A 24,752-nucleotide genomic window follows, 5' to 3' on the forward strand; every position below is an offset into this window, starting at 1 on the left:
ATTCTCCTGCCTCAGCCTCCCGAGTAGCTGGGACTACAGGCGCCCACAACCGTGCCCGGCTAATTTTTTGTAATTTTTAGTAGAGACGGGGTTTCACCGTGGTCTCGATCTCCTGACCTTGTGATCCGCCCGCCTCGGCCTCCCAAAGTGCTGGGATTACAGGCGTGAGCCACCGCGCCCGGCCGGCATTCAGATTTCAAGAAAAATATTGAGGTGGTCAAAGAAGAGCTGAATAGTATGGTAATCATGCAATGTAATGATAATTTTATTGGGGCTTTATAGCCAGGCAAAGAAGAGAAGCAAGAGGTGGGTAGAGGGCACTGCAAGGCATGAAAGCTTCCTGGTCACCAGCTCTAGGGACACTGAGCAGTAAGAAGTTTCTTGTATGAAAAAAGATTTTTCTCTATGCCTAGTTGTAATAATAGTTCTTTATGCCTTTAGTTTTAATAATCTGGACATAGATTTCTTTCAATTCCTCAAGTTAATTAAAGTAAAATATTTATTAGAAATGTATTCAGTAGCAATGAAGAGTAATAAGAGGACAGGCTCTATGACCCAGCAAACTAGGTAGAAAGGAGGTCATGTAGACCCTGTTCCACCAGTTCATGCGATTAGTTTAGCGACTTTGATTTTGATGTTTGTTTTGGTGCCTTTTCAGTCCAGCCTAATCCTAGACCTGAGTCCAGTCAATACTGATTCATCCAGCTAAATCATTGAAAGTTTGCTTTTGAATAAAAAAAATGTCCAGTAGACGGATTCTACCCCATTTGTTTTTACTATTTTTGTCAAAGGTAATTTCCGCCTGATTTTTGTTTATCTTGAAAATAACAGCTAGAAACTGCCAATACAATTTCTAGAAATATTGAGATAGGAAAAATCAAAAAACAAAAAATCTTGGCCATAGGGGTCTCTCACACCTATTAAGTAGAATAATGAAGTGATTAAAGAGATTTTAATGGATGCTGCAATTGCCAATTCATGTATAAAATGTTAAATTATTGAATTTGGAAAATGGTTATGGAAAATAAAGCCTCTTCAGATTAATCATATATATCTGTGTGTGTGTGTGTGTATGTGTGTGTGTAGAGAGAGAGAGTAAGGTTTCAGGTCAATTTCCAGCTTCAGTACTTGATTTTTTAATCTTTACTAATTCTCTGGAGTTTAAAATGAGCCTCTCCCAAAGTAAGGCATAATGTACAATAAATCAGCTACTTTTGGTCAGCCACAGAGAACCAACAAAAGAAGACTTGGAAAATAGTCAATAATAGCTAATAATCAAATTTTTAGATGCCAACTCACTATGATATTTGATATCTAATTAAAATTCAGCATATCTTGATCTCATATCATTTCTGTCAGCAAAGAAAATTACCGAATCCTGATGTTAGGGAATCTGATAGAATTGTCATGTTGAACTTTCCTTTAAAAAAAAACATAAAATAACTTTAAACACAAAGTTCATGTGTTTGGAATTTGAACTAAATTCTACCATTTGTTACCACATTTATCTTTTACAGAAAGCTGTAATGTTTTGGCACAGAGTTGGTATTTTGAGATTATTCTCATTAAGGAATTAAAAACCAAAGCGTATATCATTTTTCCGATTTAGGCGTGTCATTTCCAATTAATGTAATTAGGAACTGGCTATGATGTTTGACTATATATTAAAAAAGGGAAAAAAACAAAAACTAGTCCTAATATATATTTTTAAATTACCTAACAAAAAGTTTTTCACTTTTTTGATGAAAAGATTGAGTTTTTCTTCTTCAGAGTCACTTTGGTTTCTTGTATTTCCCAGTTTTTCCCTTAGCTGTAAGGCATTGTTTTTGGAGACTTCTGCCAGTTTACTTATATTTTTGATCTGGAATGAGAAAAACACAGTGAAGAAAATACTCAACAAAGGCATGTTCTTTGATGTTTAATTATTTAGCTGGACCAAATAAAACTGTCACTAAAAACTAAATAAAAGTCTAGATAAACCATAGATGCATTTGCAAGGAATCTTTTACAAGGTGATTATTATCTCTTCTCATTATTATGTTTTCTTAATATCATTCATTTATCTTTTAGAACATTATTGACCTAGTGCTAATGAATTTTTCTAATATAAGTCTAAAACACAAATTTTGTTTTAATGGGGCTTTAGCATTCTTTAATACCAACTTTCACAGAAATTACATAGGACTACTTACCTGCAGTGGTCATCATGTTTAATAGGTTGAGAGCATTTTCTTTTATGTAAGTTAAAATGTTACTCTTCTAAACATTCCTCAAATTCAAGTAATGTACTTTCTTTGAAAACTAACAAAAAAGCATTCCTCCTCTTAATAAATGAGCTTGAACTGAGAGTGGGCTACAAAGATAAATTCCAGACACTTTGTACTCTTGGTAGAGGAATGATAGGAATAATAGGCTAGCAAACTAGAAGTGCAAATTCTCAACTGTGTGATCTGAGAAAGGTCATGGACTTTTTCTAGGGATTCCAACAAATTAGAGACAAAAAACCCAGAAGCAACAGGACAATATTGCCAATAAGCTGAGCTTTATTGAATAAATTAATTGTGACAGAAGTAGGGCTAATTAGGATCAAACATAATTATGAAAAAAAAAATCCACTGGGCACGGTGGCTCACGCCTGTAATCCCCAGCACTTTGGGAGGCCAAGGCAGACAGATCACTTGAGGTTAGGAGTTCGGGGCCAGCCTGGCCAACATGGTGAAACCCCATCTCTACTAAAATTACCAAAATTAGCCAGGCATGGTGGCGCATGCCTGTAATCCCAGCTACTGGGGAGGCTGAGGCAGGAGAATCGCTTGAATCCAGGAGGCAGAGGTTGCAGTGAGCCGAGATCGTGCCACTGCACTCCAGCCTGGGCCAGACAGAGTGAGATTCTTGTCTCAGAAAAAAAAGAAAAGAAAAGAAAAGAAAAATATTCCCTTTATTTCCCCACAAAAGGAGCCTGCTTAATTTGAGCCAAACAGATTTTTAAGAAAAAGATTTAAATTATAGTCATTGGCAAATGATAAAACAAAAAAGTATTTACATGATTAAAAATGTGTATCTTTTTTTTCAGAGTTGATACTTAATTCTCTAGAACTTTCTTAGCTTTAAAGTGGATAGCAGTAAGAATGGATTGCAGTAAAATGAGAATTCCAGAAATAAAATACCCTAGGCACTAGCAAAGCACCAAGTGATACAGAGGAAATCTCGGCGTAGATTAGTTGATACCATATTCAGAAAGAAAGAGATCATGAAATTACTTCACTCTTAAAACATCCCTCTGCAATCCATCTTCTGTCACAACTGACTCCTGAGAATTCTCTCACAATCTCTTCTGGCACTCCCTCCTTCTAATCAAGAGGAAAATAGCACACAATTTTATCAACATGACATCCCCTCTCATCGCTTTCCAGTTCTCCATTTATGTGCTGATTAAACTAGATTCTGCTAATATGGATTTCAAGGATAATTTTTTAACACTGATAGCTTAACATATTATTGACTTAATGATATGATCAAGTGGCAATCAAGACTCCTTTAAATGAGGGTGAGATTTCTATTTTTTTGAGAATTAGCAATATAATAGTTTAAAATTACATTAAACAATTAAGGAGTGTTTTAAGCACTGGGACATAAGACCAGGATTTACATTGCTATGTTTGCTGCTGTATTCTCAACTTGTAGGTGGATGCCTGGCACATAGTAGGTGGATATTTGTTAAAGCAATGAAGAACCACGTGTGAATAGAAAATGATGTGGCAATACAGAATTGTGACTATGTAAGTAAAGTTTCAATATTTATGTAGGGATATGTTCTAGATTGGCTAATCAGATGCTTGCTCAAGGATATAGGGTGTGTGTGTGTGTGTGTGTGTGTGTGTGTGTGTGTATGTGTGTGTGTGTATGTGTGTGTGTGTATATATATATATCTTGGCTGTGGTTCTCACCCCATTCCCAAGCTTGGACCTCTATCCTTTACTCGATTTTGAGACCCAGATGTCCTTACATATGTTTCCTTTTTGTTCAGGAGTCGGCTTTTGTTTTTGTTTTTGTTTTTGTTTTAGACAGGGTCTTACTGTTGTCGGCGCAGGCTAGAGTGCAATGGCGTGATCTCGGCTCACTGTAACCTCTGCCTCCCAGGTCCCAGTAATTCTCCTGCCTCAGCCTCACGAGTAACTGGGATTACAGGCATGCACTACCACACCTGGCTAATTTTTTTTCTTTTTTCTTTTTTTTTTGTATTTTTTGTAGAGATAGGGTTTCACCATGTTGACCAGGATGGTCTCGAATTCCTGACCTCAGGTGATCCACCTGCGTCAGCCTCCCAAAGTGCTGGGATTACAGGCGTGAGCCACTGCGCCTGGCCAGGAATGGGCTTTTTTTTGCTTGCAAACAAGAATGCTTACTGATACAATATTTAACATATAGTGGTAAAAATTTCAGCTCTTTAAAAGCTTTTTCTTCTTTGTCAGAGGCTCTTTGCATATTGTCAGAAAAGAAACAGATTGGGGAGGACACCACTACCTTGTTTTCAAACCAGAGAATAAAATGCATTCTCATAAAAAAGTTTAAAGAAAACTAGGTAATTAAAAATGATGCTCATTTATAAATATGACCAGAAAAGTAAATGAAATCATTTCAAATTATTATAGATTTAATTATAAGGTACTTAAATGTTAAAACAACTTTCTCAGTCTATCAACAGGGGAATGAGTTCAAGGCACAGTTTAATTCCTATTAAGCTATTTTCTAACATTAAATTCTAACATTACAATGTGTATATTTAGTAGGATTTCATATATACCCTTATATATTTATGAATTTACGAAAAATTATTCTTTGAGAGATCTATAGTTTTCAACCCTTTTAAAAATTTAATTCTTTAAATACTTCTTTTATTATTATAATTATAATTATTATTTTATAAAATAGAGATGGGGTCTCCCTATGTTTCCCAGGCAGGTCTTGAACCCCTGGGCTCAAGGAATCCTCCTGCCTTGGCCTCCCAAAGTGCTAGGATTATAGGTGTGACCTATACTCCTGGCCTGTTTTCAAATTTTTAAGGCTTGGAGTCCTGACATTTCTATGTAGTTTTTGCTGTAAACAAACATGTCCACACCAGTCTATGACCTATGATAATGTACCTTGAATTCTTTCTCTCTCTTTACACACACACACATACATACTTGACCTTCGAATGACACAGGTTGGAACTGCACACCCCCACTTATGTACAAATTATTTTCAATAAAACTTACATTGAGTGTGCCTACCTCTTCTGCCTCCCCTTCCACCTCCTCCACCTCAAACCATCTCTGAGACAGCAAGACAAACCCCTCTTCTTCCTCCTCCTCAGCCTACTCAATGTGAAGATGATGATGAAGACCTTAATGATGATCTATTTCCTCTCAATGAATAGTAAGTATATTTTCTCTTATGATTTTTCTGATAATATTCTCTTTTCTCTAGCTTACTTTATGGTTACAATATGGTATATAATACATACATAAATATATATTATTGACTATTTAAGTTATGGGTAAGGTTTCCAGTCAACAGTGGGCTATTAGCAGTTAAATTTTGGGGTAGTCAAAAGTTATACATAAATTTTCAGTTGTGGAGTGGAAGCCTGGTGTCCCTAATCCCCATGTTGTTCAAGGGTCAACTGTATACATATATATAATCGGAAAATATCAATATTCATCTCTATTTCTAAATCTACATTCACATCATCTACAATTTTATCCCATATTTCCAGGCAAAAGAACACCAACTATCTAGAATCTATCTTCTCACTTGGAAGTTATATGGCAGTTTTATAAATTTCAAGCAGTCTGCTTCTTTATTGCTATAACTTTACAAATAAAGCAAGAGAAGGTATTTACCTGATTCTTCAACCCACGAACCTGTTTGTCTAAATTACGAATAACAGATTTTGCTTCCTGGGCTTTTTGGAGGGCATTCGTTGAGAGGGTCAGGGAGCCATGACAGCCGGCACCCCCACACTTCCTGTGCCCTTCCTGGCCCATGCAGACAGCACCACCACAGGGCAAGGGCACAACACATGGCACATTTCCTGGATCTCCACACACCTTGCAAGAGAAATGATTTACATTAAATAGCAACTTGTCGTCAGAGCTTTTTTTTCTTTGTTTTGAGACGGAGTTTCGCTCTTGTTGCCTAGATTGGAGTGCAATAGTGTGACCATGGCTCACTGCAACGTTCATCTCCTGGGTTCAAGAGATTCTCCTGCCTCAGCCTCCCAAGTAGCTGGGATTACAGGTGCCCACTACCACGCCTGGCTAATTTTTTGTATTTTTATTAGAGACGGGGTTTCACCAGTTTGGTCAGGCTGGTCTCAAACTCCTGACCTCAGATGATCTGCCCACCTCGGTTTCCCAGAGTGCTGAGAATACAGGCATAAGCCACCATGCCTGGCCGTCAGAGCTGTAATGCCATCCAGGCTCATTGAGTGAAGGCATTGCTTTATTCATATATTTCTTCAATAGTTGTTCATCCTTGGTACATGGGGGTAACCCATTAAACATTAAACATTTCCTAAGTAACTAAACATCTAAATTACTTATCAGTATTGTGTCAGTCTGTCATCCTTTATATTTATAGTTTTCTGAGAAAATAGTCAAACTTTTAGGAATTACACGTGAGTTTCACTTTTTAAAAAATATTTATTTATTTGTTGAGACAGAGTCTTGCTCTCTCACCCAGGCTGGAGTACAAAGGCACCATCTCCGCTCACTGCAACCTCCACCTGCCAGGTTCAAGCGATTCTCCTGCCTCAACCTCCTGAGCAGCTGAGATTACAGGTGCACACCACTACCCCCGGCTAATTTTTGTGTTTTTTGTAGAGAGGGGGTTTCACCATGTTGGCCAGGCTGGTCTCGAACTCCTGGCCTTAAGTAATCTGCCTGCCTCGGCCTCCCAAAGTGCTGGGATTACAGGCATGAGCCACCATGCCCAGCCTGCACTTTTTATTCTTTTGAGAGAATTAGCCTTTTTCTTATAATGAAGCAAGAGGAGCAAATGTTCATAGCCTGTACTGTTTTAGAAATAGTAAATAATATCAAATAATCAAATCAAGCCATAATCTTTACTCTTTGATCAATTCTTGAGTTAAATAAAAATAAGGCTTTTTACAGTATATAATAAAATATATATTTTATATACATACATATAATTATATATTTATAATATATAATGAAAAGAAATTTAGAATGTAAGCTAGGGAAATATCATTGAAGAGGTTCGTATATCAAGTAAAAACCACAAATGCTTTGACCTTACCATCATGAATATTTACCTTTTCATTCAATATTTGGATATCTGGTATCTTAATCTGCTTTAATTTTTCCAATGACAAGTTTCCTTTGGAGGTTAATGTATTTAAGATGGTAAGAAAGTCATTCCTGGTATTTGCAGAGGTATTAATGGTAGAACTAGTTTCATTAATTTTCTTTTCAGCAGATGATGATATGTGATAATATTTCTTGATGTTTTCTGAGGAGTCTATGTCAATGCAAATTGAAGGTAAGTTTTGTGAAAACAAATGAAATTACATATCAGTTATTAAGATAATCATTCTATAATTTGGCTACTGTCTTGGTCTCAACTATCACTATAAAATTTCAGCATCTTCCTTGAATTTGCATTTGATGGGGGAAGGATTAGCTATAGTATAATAGATATGGATAGAATAGATACATGGCATTGAGATTTAAGTCCACAGATGTGGTGTGAGTCCTGCCTTCACCCTTTACTGCCTGGGCATACCCTTGAGCAAATCAGTTCATCTCTTATATTTCGTTTCTTCCTCTGTAAATTGGTGATAATAATTTGTGAGAATTGAGATAATATGAATATATTCTGTAAATATTTCCACAAATATAAGGTCTTAACTATGAATACCTATATACACTCAAATATAATAAACCAACTAAATTTACTTAACCCTATAGAGCAGGAGTTGACAAACTTTTTCTCCAAAGGCCAAATAATTAATGTTTTAGGCTTTGCTGGCCAAAGCATTTCTGTTCCGACTACTCACCTCTGCCATTGTAGAGTGAAAGCAGCTACAGGCAATATGTAAATAAACAGGTGAGGTTGTGTTCTACTGAAGTAGTATTTACAAAGACAGGCTGTGGGCAGGATTCGCCCTGATGCTGCGGTTTCCTGAACCCTGATGTTGAGGCTGATAACAATAGCTAACAACAGTTAGCTGGGTGCTTTGTAGGTGCCTGTACTATACTTCCCATCAATTTTCTTCTTCAATCTTCACAACACAGTGTGAAATGCACATTAGTATGATCATCTTCATTTTACAAATAAGGAAACTGAGGCTCTATTGAGGAAAGTTATTTGCCTAAGTTCTCATTGATAGTAAGAGATGAAACCAGGATGTCAATCCAGGGTGTTTGACTTTAGAGCCTGTGTTCTTAAGCACTTCTCTACATTTCCTATGTTTGCATTATTAATACAAATTTGTGAAAGTAATAAGGTGTGTATGATATATTTTATTGTAAATTATAGTATATTAGGGGTTTAAACTATAACTCCATATTTTAGGAACCAGAGGCCCACGATCCTGATCTGATCTTTACTCCCTGTAGAACCATAATCCAGGCAGGAGACAACCATACCTTATCTTTCAAACTTTTCTGGTTCTTATAAGACCATACTCTTAATATATCATGTTTTTCACTTATCATGAAAAAAAAGTTCCTATTACTCAGAATTCGTTTATTCTTTCATTTTTATGGAAGATTTTCTCCTACCTGTGGAGATAATTCAATTGCCAACTATTCCCTGAAGGCTTTACTAATGAACCCAGGAAGAATTTCGTTTTTGCTACTCTGTTTTTGAAGCAGCTTTAAGATGGTCTAACAGTCTTAATGCTGTTTGGGGTGGCTTATATTCTTGTCCCCTGCCCCCATTAGATAGAAATAACTCAAAGGTAGGGACTTGCTGTAATGATCTGCCTGTTTCTACTGCGCAATGTCAGGCATTGGAAAAAAGCCCAGTAACTGCTGTTGGACTGCAAGTTTGAGAGGATTAGCATGGGGGCAGTTTCACTTTATTTTACCTGGTGTCAGGCGACCACTGATGGATTTTGAGTTCTTTCAGTGGGAACTGTCTTCTAGATTAGGAATCAGAATAGATTCCTTACTCATTACATGGCATTTATTAAACAGCATCAATACATCTTTGCTAGAATTTATTTCACTAAATTTAGGCATTCCTTTAGGGAAATTAGGTGTTCCTAACTGCCTTCTATTTTTTTTCTCTTCTAGGTCAAAATCAGATAAAACACAGGAGTATATACATAGGATAATGAAAGCAGTCAAAGTTTTTTCCTGACATGGATTCATGTATATTTGCCTCTCAGTTGGATGTCTTAGGTGTGAATAAACTCAGGGATGCTTCTCTCAGTAGTAACAGGTTGTCCATTTCCAAATATAACAGGGGTATCATCTTGAATAGGAGATGAGCTAATCAAAGTTTTGCTTTAGAGTTCCATTTCTCCTGCAGATTATCTTGGCTTAGGTATAGCTCACATTCAGTTTTAAGAACTATGCAATATGAGTTAAGGGCTTGTACTATGTTGCATGACTCCCACCCTTACAAAGCTCTATGAGAAATGTTGTGGATTTTGTTTTGTTTTGTTTTGTTTTGCCTCATATTCCTTTGCATTTATGGTTACTGAAAATGGAGTGGCCTATACCAAGAAAGGCATATAAACATGTCTCTCTCATTTGTTTATGGCCATATTAGATTTTCTAAGTTGTTGATTACTCAAGACCCCTTACATGGGTTTGGCACTAGATTACTTTGGGTGTTAGCATTTGTTTAATATCAGACATTGTTTACTTGTTATTTTTGAGTGAATGCTATCCAGGCTCTGTGATGTTTAAAAAGTTGAAATATCCATGAACAAATAATACCTTTAATGGTTGTGTTTGCATGTTCTGAAGTGCTCAGGTACTATGGTGGTAAGCACAGGATGACTCACTAATGGAATGCACTATGGATTTCATGAAACATTGTGTAGACACAGTCAAAAATGCATTTTTCCCTTACCCACGATGCTTGCATTAAGGACACTGAATTGCAAATCAATTTCTTTCTGAAGATCTTCAAGTAAGAGGTCTGCTTCATTCTTTGCTCTTTCTATTGTATGTTTCAGATCTTGAAATTCATACACTGCTTTCAATTGTTCATTTAGCTGCATGATTTGTTTTCTATCAGAGAAAATGAGGGTAAATAGTTAAGCTTGTATTACATTTGATATATTGGTGAAAAAATGCCACCAAAATTGCCCTTACTGTTAGGTATTCTTGATTAGAAGGGATTCCTTCTACTCAAGTTTTTCATTTGAAGGTTTATCATCGTGTTTATGTCTCATCTCTTTCATCTTAATTCGCCTTCCTGGACTATCGCAACATTCATTTAAAATATGGACAGCATACAAGCAATAGTAGAATAAAGGCTCTCAAATCATTCCATTTTGACTGTTTATGCTCTGTCTTCCTTCGTTTTGGGTTTGAAAACATGCGTTCAGACATGCTTCAATTAAATCAATCTAAGGGAGCTGGTCTACATCTGGCTTTCAACATATGATAAAACAGAACCGTTTACTTAGCCTGGGGTAAAATCAGCTCTTCATTTAGAATCAATCTGCATTCAGCAAGGTTGTTTTTAGTGCAACTTCTGTTCAGGGTCTCAACTCTTACTTTCCATTAGTGACAGGGAGGTTTTCTTGCTGGTGAGTGTTCCCCTGGGTTTTTTTCCCATCACCTTCTTCTTTGATGGGGTACACCTTTGTCCTGCTTCAATTTGCTGGGTTTAGCACCTACAGTTGCTTCGAGGGGATAATGAACACATTCCTCATGATGGAGAAACTGTGCACAAATCTTGAAGTGTACAGTTGGGGGAAGTTATAAAATGAATGTATGGGACTAATTTATCTTGGCACAACTGCAATGCTTCCTTCCGTTTTCTGCTGTAACTCTCCCCTCTAATCTATAGACTCTTCCTTCAAGCTCCAATTGTCACAACTGCAATTCTTCAGGCTAACAATAATAACAACAAAAATAATGACAATTACTCTAATTGGGACTCCTTAAGCACTTACCTATGCTGGACACTATGCTAAGTGATGGATCTTGAGTAATTCTCACAAGAATCCTATGAAATCCAGACTTTCTCTCCCTTTTTTGATGAAGAAATTGAAGCTTGGAGGAGTTTAGTAGCTTGCCCAAAGCCACACATCTAGTAAGTGGATTTAAACCAGGTGGTTTGACTTCTGAATTTATGCTCATGACACCCGGGGTTCTTTGTCCTCTTGTTCCCCTTCCACTTGTAGTTTATCCAGCAACATTTTTTTTTTAATAGAACTACACCAGGCCTGGAGAAGACAAGCACATGATAGGGCAGGCCCTGTCCAGGGTGCCCCCCAGCAAGGAAATGGCAAAGGAGCACAAAGAGGTGAGAAGATGGAGAAGGAAACACAGGCCTCTCTGTGAGGAAGTCAGGAAAGACTTCAGGGAGGAGGTGATGTTTGTGTGGCTGTGAAAGCGAAGCAGGAGTTTGGCAGGTGGGCTAGAAGGGAACAGGCCTCTGGGCTGCTGGTTGAAGAAGCTCAGCAGCCCCTGCTTTCTCCTCACTCCAGACCTGGGTTGGGCATTCCTCTTTCTCACTCTTTCTCTCTGGCTCTGCCTGTGGCTCTTGCAGTCTGTCCAGAATGTCCACGGTGGATTGGCTCATTCTGCTTTCTTTGTGCTACTTTGTCTGACATTTTCCTAATGGTGTCTAACCACATGCCAGTGGTCCATGGGCCAAAGCTCATTCTCAGACAAGTTTTCTTTGGGCTATACAGTAGGGCTTCTTACAAGTGCTATTGGATTAGCTGTATACATTTTGAAGTGGGGATAGTTCAGTAAAAATAGGGATATCTGACATCTCTAGAAAATTGAGGAGATCTGTTAACATAGGGGTCCAGATCCTGCAATGCAGAAGAAGTTTTATTCCTTCTTTGTTTTTAGAGACAGGGTGTCATTCTGTCACCCAGACTGGAGTGCAGTGGCACAATCATAGTTCACTGCAGCCTTGAACTCCTGGGCTCACATGATCCTTTTGCTATGTAGCCCAGGCTGGTCTTGAACTCCTGGCCTCAAGATCCTACTGCCGCAGCCTCCCAAAGTGCTGGGATTACAGGCGAGAGCCACTGTGCCCAGCCCAGAAGTCTTTAGAGAGGTATAGATGTGCCTGTTGTCACCTGCCAGCTTGACCCTGGCCATGTGGCCTCCCTGGGCCCTGTCGTTGCATTTATGATGTGGTGACCCTTTCCCTGAACTACCTAGTAATACCTTCTTCCTTGTGCACCTTTTAAGCAATTATCATATATTTCTGGGATATTTCCCTATAGGTAATAAGTGACCTTATATTTACACTTGTGTTATATATGACATAAGCCTCTGCAGCTTCAACTATTCCTTAATCCAGGAACTTTTCTTGGTGAGGAAGGCTATTTTGCTAGATAGGCACATTTTTGGGGTTTCTTAGCAGACTATGTGCTTCTATGGGGGTAGAAACTATACCCAGTTCATCCTGGTTTTGCCCATAACAGGTTGGCAAACTTTGCCTTAGGAAGCATAGCATCTCTGTCATAACTACTCAACTCTGCCATTCTGGACAGTACAGTCACAGAGGAGGGGTAAATAAATGGGTGTGGCTGTGCTCCAAGGAAACTTTATTTACATAAACAAAGGCTGTGTAAGATTCCACCTGTGGGCTGTAGTTTGCTGAGCCATGGCCCAAAACTATCAACATAATCTCAACAAATGGTTAAATTTTTAAAAAAGATTCAGTAATATGTAATAAAAATAAGCTTGCCTTTTCGAAAAATGAAAATACTTGGTATAAGACTTCATATTAGTGTATAGGCATCTAAACACCTGAAGAGCTTGGGAAGATTTGGTAAATTTTCACTAGGTGTATCATTGAAACAAATATATGTTGTTTTTGAAACCACCATAACTACCATACTTGCAATTTTATATCTTTCAGCTTTACTGAGTTTGGGCTTCCCCATTAATGACTGTCTTTTTGTTGCAATCAACGGCATCTGTAAAAATCAGATATAATCCTAACTAGGTGAGAAAAAAGTAGACAAACATGATTACCAGCTGTTTTGTTTGTTTGTTTGTTTTTGTTTTTGTTTTTGAGACAGAGTTTCACTCTTGTTGCCCAGACTGGAGTGCAATGGTGCAATCTTGGGTCACTGCAACCTTCGCCTCCAGGGTTCAAGCGATTCTCCTGCCTCAGCCTCCTGAGTAGCTGGGATTACAGGTGCCTGCCACCCGCCTGGCTAATATTTGTATTTTTAGTAGAAAGGGGGTTTCTTCATGTTGGCCAGGCTGGTCTAGAACTCCTGACCTCAAGTGATCCACCCGCCTCAGCCTCCCAAAGTGGTGGGATTACAAGCATGAGCTACGGGGCCCGGCCCAGCCTGGTTATTAACTGAACAACTATCAGTCCCCTAAAGTCAACATAGGTACATTTCTAAATTGAAGGTTGAGGATGTTAAAGCTTGGCGGGAGTTAAGGCAAATCAGGAGTTTGGCTGTCTGTTACTTGAGCATAAATCTTACCTAACAGAGTCATGATAATCCTTGACTTTTAAGAATTTCCCAGATGGGAAAACAGGATGTTTCAAAATCCTTTCTATTTCAGACACGTTCTCTCTGAGGCCTTTGAAGTCTGCCTTACAGACAGGCAGGGTCTCTCTTTTATCTTCCATGTTAGCAGCCAGTCTCATTAACCCTTGCACCGCTTTGGAGAGGGAAGAAATGGTGTGATCCCATTGATCAAAGCACAAGTGACATTGAAGACAAGTAGGGAATTCCTGGCTGTGACCCCGGGCACAGCGATCACATCTCTGTCCGCTGACACCCTCCCGGCAGCGGCACACGCCTGTGTCTGGATCACAGATGGGCTTCTGGGTACCCGCCCTGTTGCAATCACATGCTAAAAAGGAAAAGAGAAGGAGCAGAGAATGTCACTGGGTCTTTTGTTGATGACTAGCTCAAGAATCAGGTCTTTTCTTCTCTCCTGAGAATCTTCCCAACTCACACTTCTAAGATGAATATTTAAAGCCAATATAATTTCAGAGATCTGTGCAATAGCCATTATAAGACAGCATGGCTCTCTATATTCCACTAACAAATCAGTTTACTATTTCAATTTGGTAAATATCAGATGTTTTTATTTTGTGAGAGCAAGTGTCTACAAGTGGGATCCTCATCTATTTGAGTAAGAAGTGTGATTTAATGATGGACACATGGTAGTAACTCTGCTGCTACAGCCTCGGAGGGTGGTGTATCGAGACTCTCTAAGAAGTCCCATGGTCACACTTCTTCTGAGTAAAGCCCAGCTTGGGTGTGCTGACCATGCTGTCTTCCATTACATAAGGAAAACAATTTCATTTGCCAAAAAGGAGAGGAAATTAAATTCATTTCGTCTTAATTAAAAAAAAAACTGATTCCACACAGTACTTTATTTGAGTAGGTTTCTGACCAAGCCTGAAGATAGAGGATAGGGAGATCTACTGATCTTACTGCAATCTCCAAAAGATTAGGGAATCACTAGCTTATGTTGTTGGACTAACTGCAAGGAATAAGTAATTTAAAAATGCATTTGAGGCTGGGTGTGGTGGCTCATACCTATAATCCCAGCACTTTGGGAGGCTAAGGTGGGTGGATTTTTGAGCCCAGGAGTTCCAGACCAGCATGAGCAACATGGTGAAACCCTATCTCTACAAAAAATACAAAAATTAGACAGGTGTGGTGGCATACACATGTATTCCCAGCTACTCTGGAGGCTGAGGTGGGAGGATCACTTGAGCCCAGGGAGGTTAAAGCTGCAGTGAGCTGTGATCATGCCACTACACTCCAGCACAGGCAACAGAGTGAGACCCTGTCTCAAAAAAAAAAAAAAAAAAAAAAAAAAAAGCATTCGTTAGTTTGAGTAAAAATGATGCCAATTACAAATAAAAACTAGTTAACACACTAGGCTCTTCAGCTAGATAACATCTGTCCAGCACATTGGCCTTGGTGCAGAGGCTTAGCAGGTACCACTTAGGGGACAGTGTCATGCCACTTCATCACCCGGAGGCCATTCCCCCTTGTTAGCCACTCTTCCCCAGGAGCTTTAGTGGGGTTTGTGGCCTGACTTGATTATTTGCAGTTTCCTCTACTGCTTCTCTATAAAAGATGAAAGCATTTTTATGAAATAAGATTATCAAAACAGTAGAGGGACACAGGGAAAGAGGCTTTAAGATAGATTTTCCAAGAGCCAAAGTTTCACCCTGGGTTTTAACCCAGCAATTCCACTTAGAACTGAATAAGCGGGGCCCAGAGAAAATCATTCAGACTGTGCATTTGAATGGGGCAAGGGAATGAGCAATGTTTTTTAGCCACAAGGGCACATTTATAAAGGAATGGAGAGGAGGAAAGTGTTGCCATGTGTGGCTATGTATCACTGACCAGGGTGATAAGCCCATGATACCTGACATTTCTTTGGATTTTCTTCTTTTGGAAGCTGACTGTTCCATTTGTAATGAGTTTGAGGAATTTTAAGACAGGCTACGAATTTTAATATAGGCTAAATTTTTAACATAGGAGGAAAATAATCTTTTTGCAGGGCTACAGGAAGATTATTTTCAAAATGTAGAATTAAACTTTGTGAATTTTCTAAGTCCACCTTATTAAAAGCAACCAAAAAAAAATTTTTAAATTCAGTTGATTCATAGCATGTCCATGGTAGGGCCAGGCTGACTGCATAAATGAGTTTTTAGAATTCCCAGTACTTACGAATGCATCTCCCAGGTGGATCACCATAATAATTTTCCTGGCACTCACTGCAACGTTTCCCGCCGTAGCCTAATTTACATGGACACTGGCCTGTAAGCTGTGAGAACAGTCATGGGTGAGGAATTGACAAGCTTTATGGTCTAAAAAAATAATGCATTTTAACAGGAAACATTTTCCCCTCTGGTGATTTAGAACATATAGCTGTGCAAAGGCGGAGGAAGGATGATTCCCATGGCCAGCAGCCACCCCCGACAATACCAAGGATCAGGAGTTAATGTGCTTTGGCCTAAAGCTCCTGAATATATCGCCTGCGTCCAGATGTTCAGGGACAGGTGGCCCAAACTGGGAAACATACACAGATATAAATGAACACAAAACACATAATGAGAAATGGGCCAGATTCTTTTCCTCAACTGTTATGGGAGTTCCTCCGTAAGTGAGTGAGGCCAAAGACCTGGTCTACCATTCATCAGTTAATGTGTCAAGTAATGTTTTCATTATGGAATGTATGATGTAGTTTTTACCAACTGGATTAGCGTTTTGCTCAAGAAAACATCTTTTTTTTTGTACTTCACGCTTAATGATTTAATGAGAGTTACTTAACTGTGTTTTTCAGAGAGGGCTGAACTTTTCTTTACCCTCCCAGCTGAACTCTAGACCAGCTTTTCTGAAAACTGAGGAGGTTGGAAAATTAACAGGAGAAAATACAAAAGCAAATCACTATTGTTGTAGGCCTAAATTAGCTGCTTAAACAACAACTCCATAAGTTTCCCGTGAATAAGTGGCTGGATTCATAGAGTGACTGAATCTGCCACGTTTCTTTTTCTTTTTTTTTTTTTTTTGAGACTGAATCTCACTCTGTTCCCCAGGCTGGAAGGCAGTGGCACGATCTCGGCTCATTGCAACCTCTGCCTCCCAGGTTCAAGCAATTACTTCCACCTCAACCTCCCGAGTAGCTGGGACCACAGGCATGCACCACCATGCCCAGCAATCTTTTGTATTTTTAGTACAGACAAGGTTTCACCATGTTGGCCAGGCTGGTCTCGAACTCCTGACCTCAAGTGATGCCCCTGCCTCAGCCTCCCAAAGTGGGATTACAGGTGTGGGCCACCATGCATGGCCTGAATCTGCCAAGTTTCAATATCTTTGGAGTTCCTGCCAGCTTCTGCTCAAATATAAGGAGTTATGTGGTGCTTGTTGCCCTGAGGCCTGTTGTACTGCTGATTGCCCCTGATTATTGGGCAGTGCTTTCTTATACCAAAGTAGAATCTGCCTCCTTTTAACTTGTTCCCATTGTTCTGTGTCCTTACAAAATTGCACAAAACAGTTTGCAATTGCCTCTTCCCCCTTACAGTACTTCTCTCAACTAGAGATGGCCATTCCAACCTACCTTGGCTTCTTTTCTTCAGGTCGATCACCCCTAAGTCTCTCTAGCCTTTGTCACAGAATAGCATAGTTCTGTCCATTATCTTGGTTGTCTCCCTTTGGGCACATACTAGTCTGTCAATATAATGTTTAAAATATGGTGCTCAGAAATGACAACAATGCTCCTGGCACCATCGGGCCAGGAGAGCAGATAATGGGACGGTAACTGTCCTCAACCTGGGCACAGCACCCCCTTACTCCAGCCTGTCCAGGCGTCGCTTCTTTGGCAACCCTACCACTCTGCTTGCTCACTGGAAGCCTGCACGCAATGAAAATCCTCAGATTTTTCTCACAAGAGCTGGTGCCAAGTTCTTACTCCCACCCTGTATTTATGCAAGGGATTTAAAAAACCCAGTTGCAAAACTTTACTTTTACCCTGTTAACATTTCAGCTCCTTGTTTCCAGCCTGCATGACAGCCTACTGGGATATCTTGTTCTGTCTTTATCATATTAGCTTACGGCTTTGTAATATCTGCAAATTTGAGAAGCATGTTTCTCCAACTCCATCTAAAGTGTTGATGAAAATAATGGATGGCACATTTGGATCTCTCTGTGGGAATGTACCAGGAGCCACCTCTTGGCTAACATAGAGACATCTATCAGTAGTTGTTTAAACAGCTGGGAATCTAAATGTCCACATGTCTTCTCTGCACTCCAGTGAACATGTTTCTTGATTGCAGAGACCAGTGTTCCCCCAAGGGATCTCCTATGCACCAAATAACCCAAAGGACCCTTGTCATGAGGGGCTTCCTGGTTAAACCAAAACCATCTATCTTTCAGCTTCATAGGCTACCTTGGAACTGTGGTCTTTATTGAATGCTGCTACAAATATGCTTCCCAAAAGGTCTAAGAAACTTGCCATATAGCGTTGTCTTGAGCACTAGGAGTCCCTCAAGAATTGGGAAGCCAGGTGGTCACGTGGAGATCTACCACTTTATTCTATGGTTAGTGGCTGCAGGCATGGGGAACGGAGGGGAGCTTATAAAACAGGCATGGCCGTCCAGTGTCCAGATCTTGGTTTCTAACACTACTCTCTAGTAAAGGAATCAGTGTTCCTTAGATAAATAGCTGATTCTAGGACTGGGGCAGAGAATACATAAGATGAGCCTGGAACATTTTGCAGTGCCAGAAAGTAAGAAATGCTTTTTAAAACTCTACAGTATTGGCCTATGTCAAAGGGACACAGGAGCCACTGAGAGATCTTCCAGTGACCAAAGCTGGAACAATTTGAACCACAAAATAAAGTAGTGTTGGACTATCCCCAAAAGTGTAAATATCCATGAGTCCATGCTGATATAAATAAACGGTCGAACGAATGAATAAACGTAAGACAACAGACAAATCTCCAGTGCAGAAGAATTCCAATGATTCGTGGAGATACTCTGTCTTTGAGGAGGAAGAGCATAGCCCCCTACTCCTTAAGTAGGTTGTACATAGTGACTTCCTTCCATGGAGCACAGTAGAAAAAGGAGGAAAAAGAGTAACTTGATGATATAACAACCTGACAAACACTGCTTCAATCAGGTGACCAAAATTCACATTAACAGTGATAAGTCATGTTAATAATATGTACCCTTAATAGGATGTGATGAGAGTGGCACTTGACCTCTCTGGTGTTTTCAGAACCTATAAACCCAGTCTAATCATGAGAAGAATACCAGATAAATTTGAATTGAGCGACATTCTACAAAATAAGGAAGGCCTGAGAAACTATCGCAGCCAACAGGAGCCTAAGGAAATAAGATGACTAAATATAATGTGTTCTGAATGGACTCCTGGAACAGGAAAAGGACATTAGCTAAAAATTAAGGAAATCTGACTAAATTTGTTAGCAATAATGTATCAATATTGATTCATTAATAGTGACAAATGTTATTAAATTAATATAAGGTGTTAATAATAGAAGAAACTGGGTATGGTGTTTATTTTCTCTGTTCTATCTTTACAACTTCACAAATGTATTCTGAAACAAAAAGCTTATTTTTAAAAAGGTATGTTGTGGGGGCTGGGCGTCGTCGCTTGTGCCTGTAATCCCAACACTCTGGGAGGCCGAGGTGGGCGGATCACTTGAGATCAGGAGTTTGAGACCAGCCTGGCCAACATGATGAAACCCTGTCTCTACTAAGAATACAAAAATTAGCAGGGCATGGTGGCGGGGGCCTGTAATCCCAGCTACTCAGGAGGCTGAGGCAGGAGAATTGCTTGAACCCAGGAGGCGGAGGTTGCAGTGAGCCAAGATCATGCCACTGCACTCAGGCCTGGGTGACAGAGCAAGACTCTTGTCTCAAAAAAAAAAAAAAAAAAAAAAAAAAAAAAGTATGGTGTTTATGTGGGTTGGTGGATGCGGATTGGAGAGAAAGGAAAAGAAGAGAAGGAAAAACACATTCTACATATAAGAACTACCTTCAAAAGATTTGACCTTTGAATAATAGGTTAAATAGTGCAGCTGAAATAGGAGGTGAGCCATGCTTACTAATTGAAAAGACTCCAGTTACTTAAATTTGCATTTTCATTCCAATTAAATCCTGATCCCTATATTGTGAATTTGGCTTTTTCTAACATTTCTTGTCATTGTTTTTACCCTTTTCCCCCCAAACTCTATTAATGTGAAAATTATTTCAAAGAATAGATTAAGCCAAAAGACAAAAACCAAAACAACTGCCAAAAAAACTAGGCATGATATTAACAAATAGTTTTTTTCCCACAAGTAATGTTATCCTTATTAAAAATTCTGTGCTCACTGGTTTATTGACTGAAAAATCACACATGCATCTATCTATGTAGTATTAGTTGTATATGAAACATTGAAGATTTGCTCCTGGTACACATGCCTACATGATGCCAGTCTAGAAGTCAAGAAGACTTCTTATTTTACCCATATGTAAAGCCATTGGTGAGCAATAGGAAACAACAGCTCAGTTTTTTAAATGGACTTGTGGGTTTTGAAGGTATCTGTTTATTTTCATTCTGATTAATAATCTCTTCTGATTATTTCTTAGATCTTCCCTATGATTACACGTATGAAATAGTGAAAGGTGAGGTTGATGTCTGTGTTCCATTGTGTATGAATTCTGACTTCCTCAGTCACAGAGAGAAAACTGAAGTAGGCGAAGCTGAACTGAGATGCTCATTCTCTTTTTTTGGTTTTCATTCCTTGATAGAGGTTGACTCCATCCCCTGTAAGGCCAATCCTGTTTAAATGCACTAATTAACAACAGTACATAAAAGAAACTTTCTTTACACATTTAGAAACCATGTCTCACTATCAGTCCTTACTCTGAGTGCACTAGTAAGTTTTAAAGTATCTTGCCTGGTCACAGTGGCTACTTTGAGAGGTCCTAGGGTCACAGTCACATGACTGACATCCTCTGCCAGGGACCAGATTCCAGTATCCATCAGCACAACGATCACAGGCCAGGCCTGTGACATTCGGCAGACAAGGGCATGCACCAGTGACAGGGTCACAGAGGCAAGCTCCCCCACCAGGGGGACACTCCACGGGACTCACGCCAGAAGCATGGCAGGAGCATCCTAGGATGATAAAACCATCATCAGAGGTAAATTCAATGATAAATTTGGCATTTAGCAAACCATACAAAGAGCATTTTAGACCTGGATGTACCATTTCTCCAAGGGGCTCAAAGAACAAACACCTTATAATAGTAAAGAATTTACCGAAGAATCTAAGCAGGTTGAACCCATTTAATGGTTTCCGATCTCCCCAAATGGCAAGTTCATGTGGTGGAACTTGTGCCAAGAGCTCACAGTTAGGATGCCTAAAAATCTTATTTTTCCCTCATGTCACTCACCAAAGTCCCATTTATTTAAATGACTTGAAAACAATGGTTCACTTATACATTACAGTCACTTGATGAGTTTGTTACAATGCAGATTCCTGGGCTTCACTCCCAGAGATTCTGACTCAGTGGGTCTGAAGTACAGCCTAGGAATTTGCATGTTAATACACCTCACCTCCCCACTGCTCTGGCACTGGTCAACTGCGGACTAAACTCTGAGAAACAACGCTTTGAATCCACGAGGACAGGTATTTCAGGCAACAGACACAAAAGGCAAACTAGTAACACCAGTGAGAACATTGTGGCTGCATCTGAGAATACCAGTGATTGCACTGCACTAATTTCTGTTGATGAGTTCAGTACAACAGCCCTGTCACCTGGTGGGTGCTGCTTTTGCCTGCTGGGACTGGCTTAACTGAAATGAGCATGGGACAGTTGACAACACACTTACAAGCTGTCACTCAGCTGATACATTTCGCCCAGGGAGTTTTGCAGACTTACTTCTGCAGGTCTGATTGAGGGCTGATCCATAGTGACCTGGTTTGCAGAGCTGGCAGTTTGCACCCTGAGTGTTGTGCAAACATCGAAGGCACTCCCCTGTTACCCGGCTGCAGGACTCTGGATCGGTTACATCTATGTTGTTGTTGCAAGGACATGGTTGGCAAGGTGCTCCTGAAATTCTTGGATTTCCATAGAAACCAGTAGAGCATTCTCCACACTGAGTACCTGAAAGACAGGGGGAGGAAAAGGAATGGGGTGAGGTGTCAGTGTTGGGAGCGAGGAGGAGATCGATGTCCTAAATAGAAAATTATTGGGCTCCTCAAGAAATAATGAGAAATCCCACATTCGGGGTGAATAAGGAAAAGTGTTCTAAGTGAAACAAAACCTTCATTTTCATTATTATTCATTTAGAGAACAAAATAATTATTTGGCACTCAAAAGTGTTTGGTGGAGAATGGATTCCAGGCTTTCTTCAAATACCATGGAGCTGTGGGCTCAGGATATCTAGATCCTTATATAATCAGCATCACACTAGCATGCCCCAGGACCCAAGACTAATCTCAGCCCCTGTTCTCCTGGGGCAACCCACTTTCAGGTGATCCTAGAGGTGAACTAAGGTGAAAATAAAGCAGGCCTGAAGGGAAAGTCCCAAACAGCAATAGCCGTCACTTCTAGAAGTGAAGATGAGCAAGACCAGTTTTCATGACATATGAGCCCTTGAGGGTGTTTCTATTAAGCAGTCTGGAGGAACCACTTTTCTCTCCAACACTCTTTACCCTTGCAACCTTGAGATGACTGCAGCTTTTTAGGTGCCCAAACTGTGGCTCCACTCTCCACGTTTTGGTTCATCCCACTTGGAAATGTTCATTTAGCCCAAACGTGGTCTCAGTTCTTAAAAACTGACCAAACACACCAAACTGTGCATGGAAAAGAGGCTGCAAGGGAAGAGGTGAGAATTAACTGTTGACCTTAGATGTAACAAATGAGGGGAAAATCAGGCATGTAATTTATTATCATGATAGTAATTATCATTAATATTGCCATATGTTCTACATATCATTAAATCAAATAGACTTCATAAGTTATCTTCTTGTTTGTAGTAAACATTCCCACTCGTGTTTAAATACCTTTTTATTTTTTCAATTTAGAGAGAGGGTCTTGCTCTGTTGCACAGGCCCCAGGCTGGAGTGTAGTGGCATAATCAGAGCTCACTGTAACCATGAACTCCTGGGCTCAAGCGATCCTCTTGCCTCAGTCTCCCCAGTATCTAGGACTACAGATGCAATCCATCATGTCTAGCTAATTTTTAAAATTTCTTTGTGGAGACAGGGTCTTGCTTTGTGGCCCAGGCTGGTCTTGAATTCCTGGCCTCAAGTAATCCTCCCTCACCCACTTCCCAGCCTTCCAAAGTACTGGGATTACAGGTGTGAGCCACTGTGCCTAGCTCTCTTAAAGTCTTTAACATTTTTAATTGTGCAAGAGATACATGTTTTGAATTAAGACTTATGTGATGTCTGTAGAACGCCCAAATATTGTTTCACGATATCTGAAAAAATTCGTAATGTCTATGAAATATCAAATTGAATATTTGACATTATGCAAAGAAGCATTTGACTAATTCCATTTATTTTTTAGTTGCTTGTTATATATAGTATATATGCTACTTTATCACATTTATATCTTACTTAACATGTGATAATTTTATTTTAAATAAATTAATTGATTTGGTCTCATTTGGTCAATTAATTTTCTATAACATTATTTGCAAACAATTATAGCTCAGTGGCCAATGAGTTTTAATTGTCACTGATTTGTGAATCATTCAAATTCTTTGTTCAATAAAGCAGCAATTTATCACATTGTGTCTTCTTACCATTTCTGCACCACACATCTGTCCAAGATAGATAAGTCATGAATATATGATCATTTTACAGATTATAGTGTGGGATAAAGAGAAAAAATTGCATCAAGCACTATACCACATACCCGTATAACCTTGAAGACAATTGCAGATTACATCTGAGCTCCACAGATTCTGATAACAGGAATGGGCAAAATACTGATTGCTTGAGGGATCATCCGGACACAGGCAAGGACGACAGGGCTGTCCTGAAGAAGGATTTCCATAGTAACCATCAATACACCTGTCAAGACAATTTCCTTTCACCAAAATGTTCCCAGGAAAAGATCACGTTAGCCAATGAGGATTTGCTATACTTTAAAACAGTGCAACTCTGAAAACTGAATATTTTAGAAGACGTTCATTTGCTCTGCAAAACAACTTTTGGTTTTAAATCAAAAGTCTCAAGGTATGGTCAATTAAACTCTGTGTAATAGCACTCGATTTACATGTCACATTTGAGGAACATAGAAAGTAACATGCCAGGCAAATGTGTGTTATTGATTTAATCCAACATTTTCTGGCTCGTAAGATGATTTTGAAGGGTGAGAAAACAATGATCTCCCCCACCTTTAACAGTCCTCCCTCCCACACTTAAATATTGTTGAGTCTCTACTCAATGGACCTCCATTAGGAGATTGGAACAAAGTATCAAAAACCTGAAAATTAAAGTGCATATGAATTCCATACCTTTCACAGTTTCTGCCAGTTGTAAAGCCTCCACAATTGAAGCATGACCCCGTCTCAGGATCACAAAGTTCAGCAAACCCATTACAAGGGCAAGACCGGCAGCTGGGAAATCCAAAGTAGCCTGCCAGGCAGCGATCACAGCGGCGGCCAGACACCTCTCCATGGCAGGGGCACTGTCCTGTTACTAGGTCACACACAGTGTCCTTTGATCCTTGAGGATGGCAGTGACATGCTGGATAAAGCAAAGAGAAGTATGTTGGGGCAGGGATGAGTGGTGTGTGGTGGTGAAAGAGTTACAGTTCTGGTGTCACGTTTCCTGTCCCAAGCTCGGTGAACCAAGTAAGCCTGTAAGGTGCTTAGGACAGAGCTTATAATGAGTTCCAGGTAAACGTTAAATAACAACTCACTGAGTCACTGGATAAACAGTATGTTGCGAACAATTGGGTCTTATGAACATTTGTTGTTTATACAGAGAAACCAAACAAGTAACATGTTTTTAATGACTTAAACTTCCATATATCTTAGGTATATTAATAAAACCTCTAGTATTAATATT

At 39.5% G+C, this 24,752-nt stretch overlaps 1 protein-coding gene across 1 annotated transcript in view; it reads right to left on the reverse strand.

Annotated features, from left to right (window-relative positions):
* LAMB4 (laminin subunit beta 4) overlaps nucleotides 1-24,752 on the reverse strand; it is a 101,956-nt gene that overhangs the window by 21,581 nt on the left and 55,623 nt on the right. Inside the window, exons 19-28 of the mRNA XM_015134674.3 lie at nucleotides 24,197-24,428; nucleotides 23,593-23,750; nucleotides 21,607-21,831; nucleotides 20,619-20,839; nucleotides 15,884-15,980; nucleotides 13,664-14,039; nucleotides 10,093-10,253; nucleotides 7,319-7,524; nucleotides 5,886-6,092; nucleotides 1,717-1,861 (exon numbers count right to left, since the gene is read on the reverse strand). Coding sequence (XP_014990160.3) covers nucleotides 1,717-1,861; nucleotides 5,886-6,092; nucleotides 7,319-7,524; nucleotides 10,093-10,253; nucleotides 13,664-14,039; nucleotides 15,884-15,980; nucleotides 20,619-20,839; nucleotides 21,607-21,831; nucleotides 23,593-23,750; nucleotides 24,197-24,428 — 2,028 coding nt within the window. The remainder of the gene's footprint in view (nucleotides 1-1,716; nucleotides 1,862-5,885; nucleotides 6,093-7,318; nucleotides 7,525-10,092; nucleotides 10,254-13,663; nucleotides 14,040-15,883; nucleotides 15,981-20,618; nucleotides 20,840-21,606; nucleotides 21,832-23,592; nucleotides 23,751-24,196; nucleotides 24,429-24,752) is intronic.

The sequence above is a fragment of the Macaca mulatta genome, chromosome 3 (genome assembly GCF_049350105.2).
Source record: "Macaca mulatta isolate MMU2019108-1 chromosome 3, T2T-MMU8v2.0, whole genome shotgun sequence".
NCBI lineage: Eukaryota > Metazoa > Chordata > Mammalia > Primates > Cercopithecidae > Macaca > Macaca mulatta.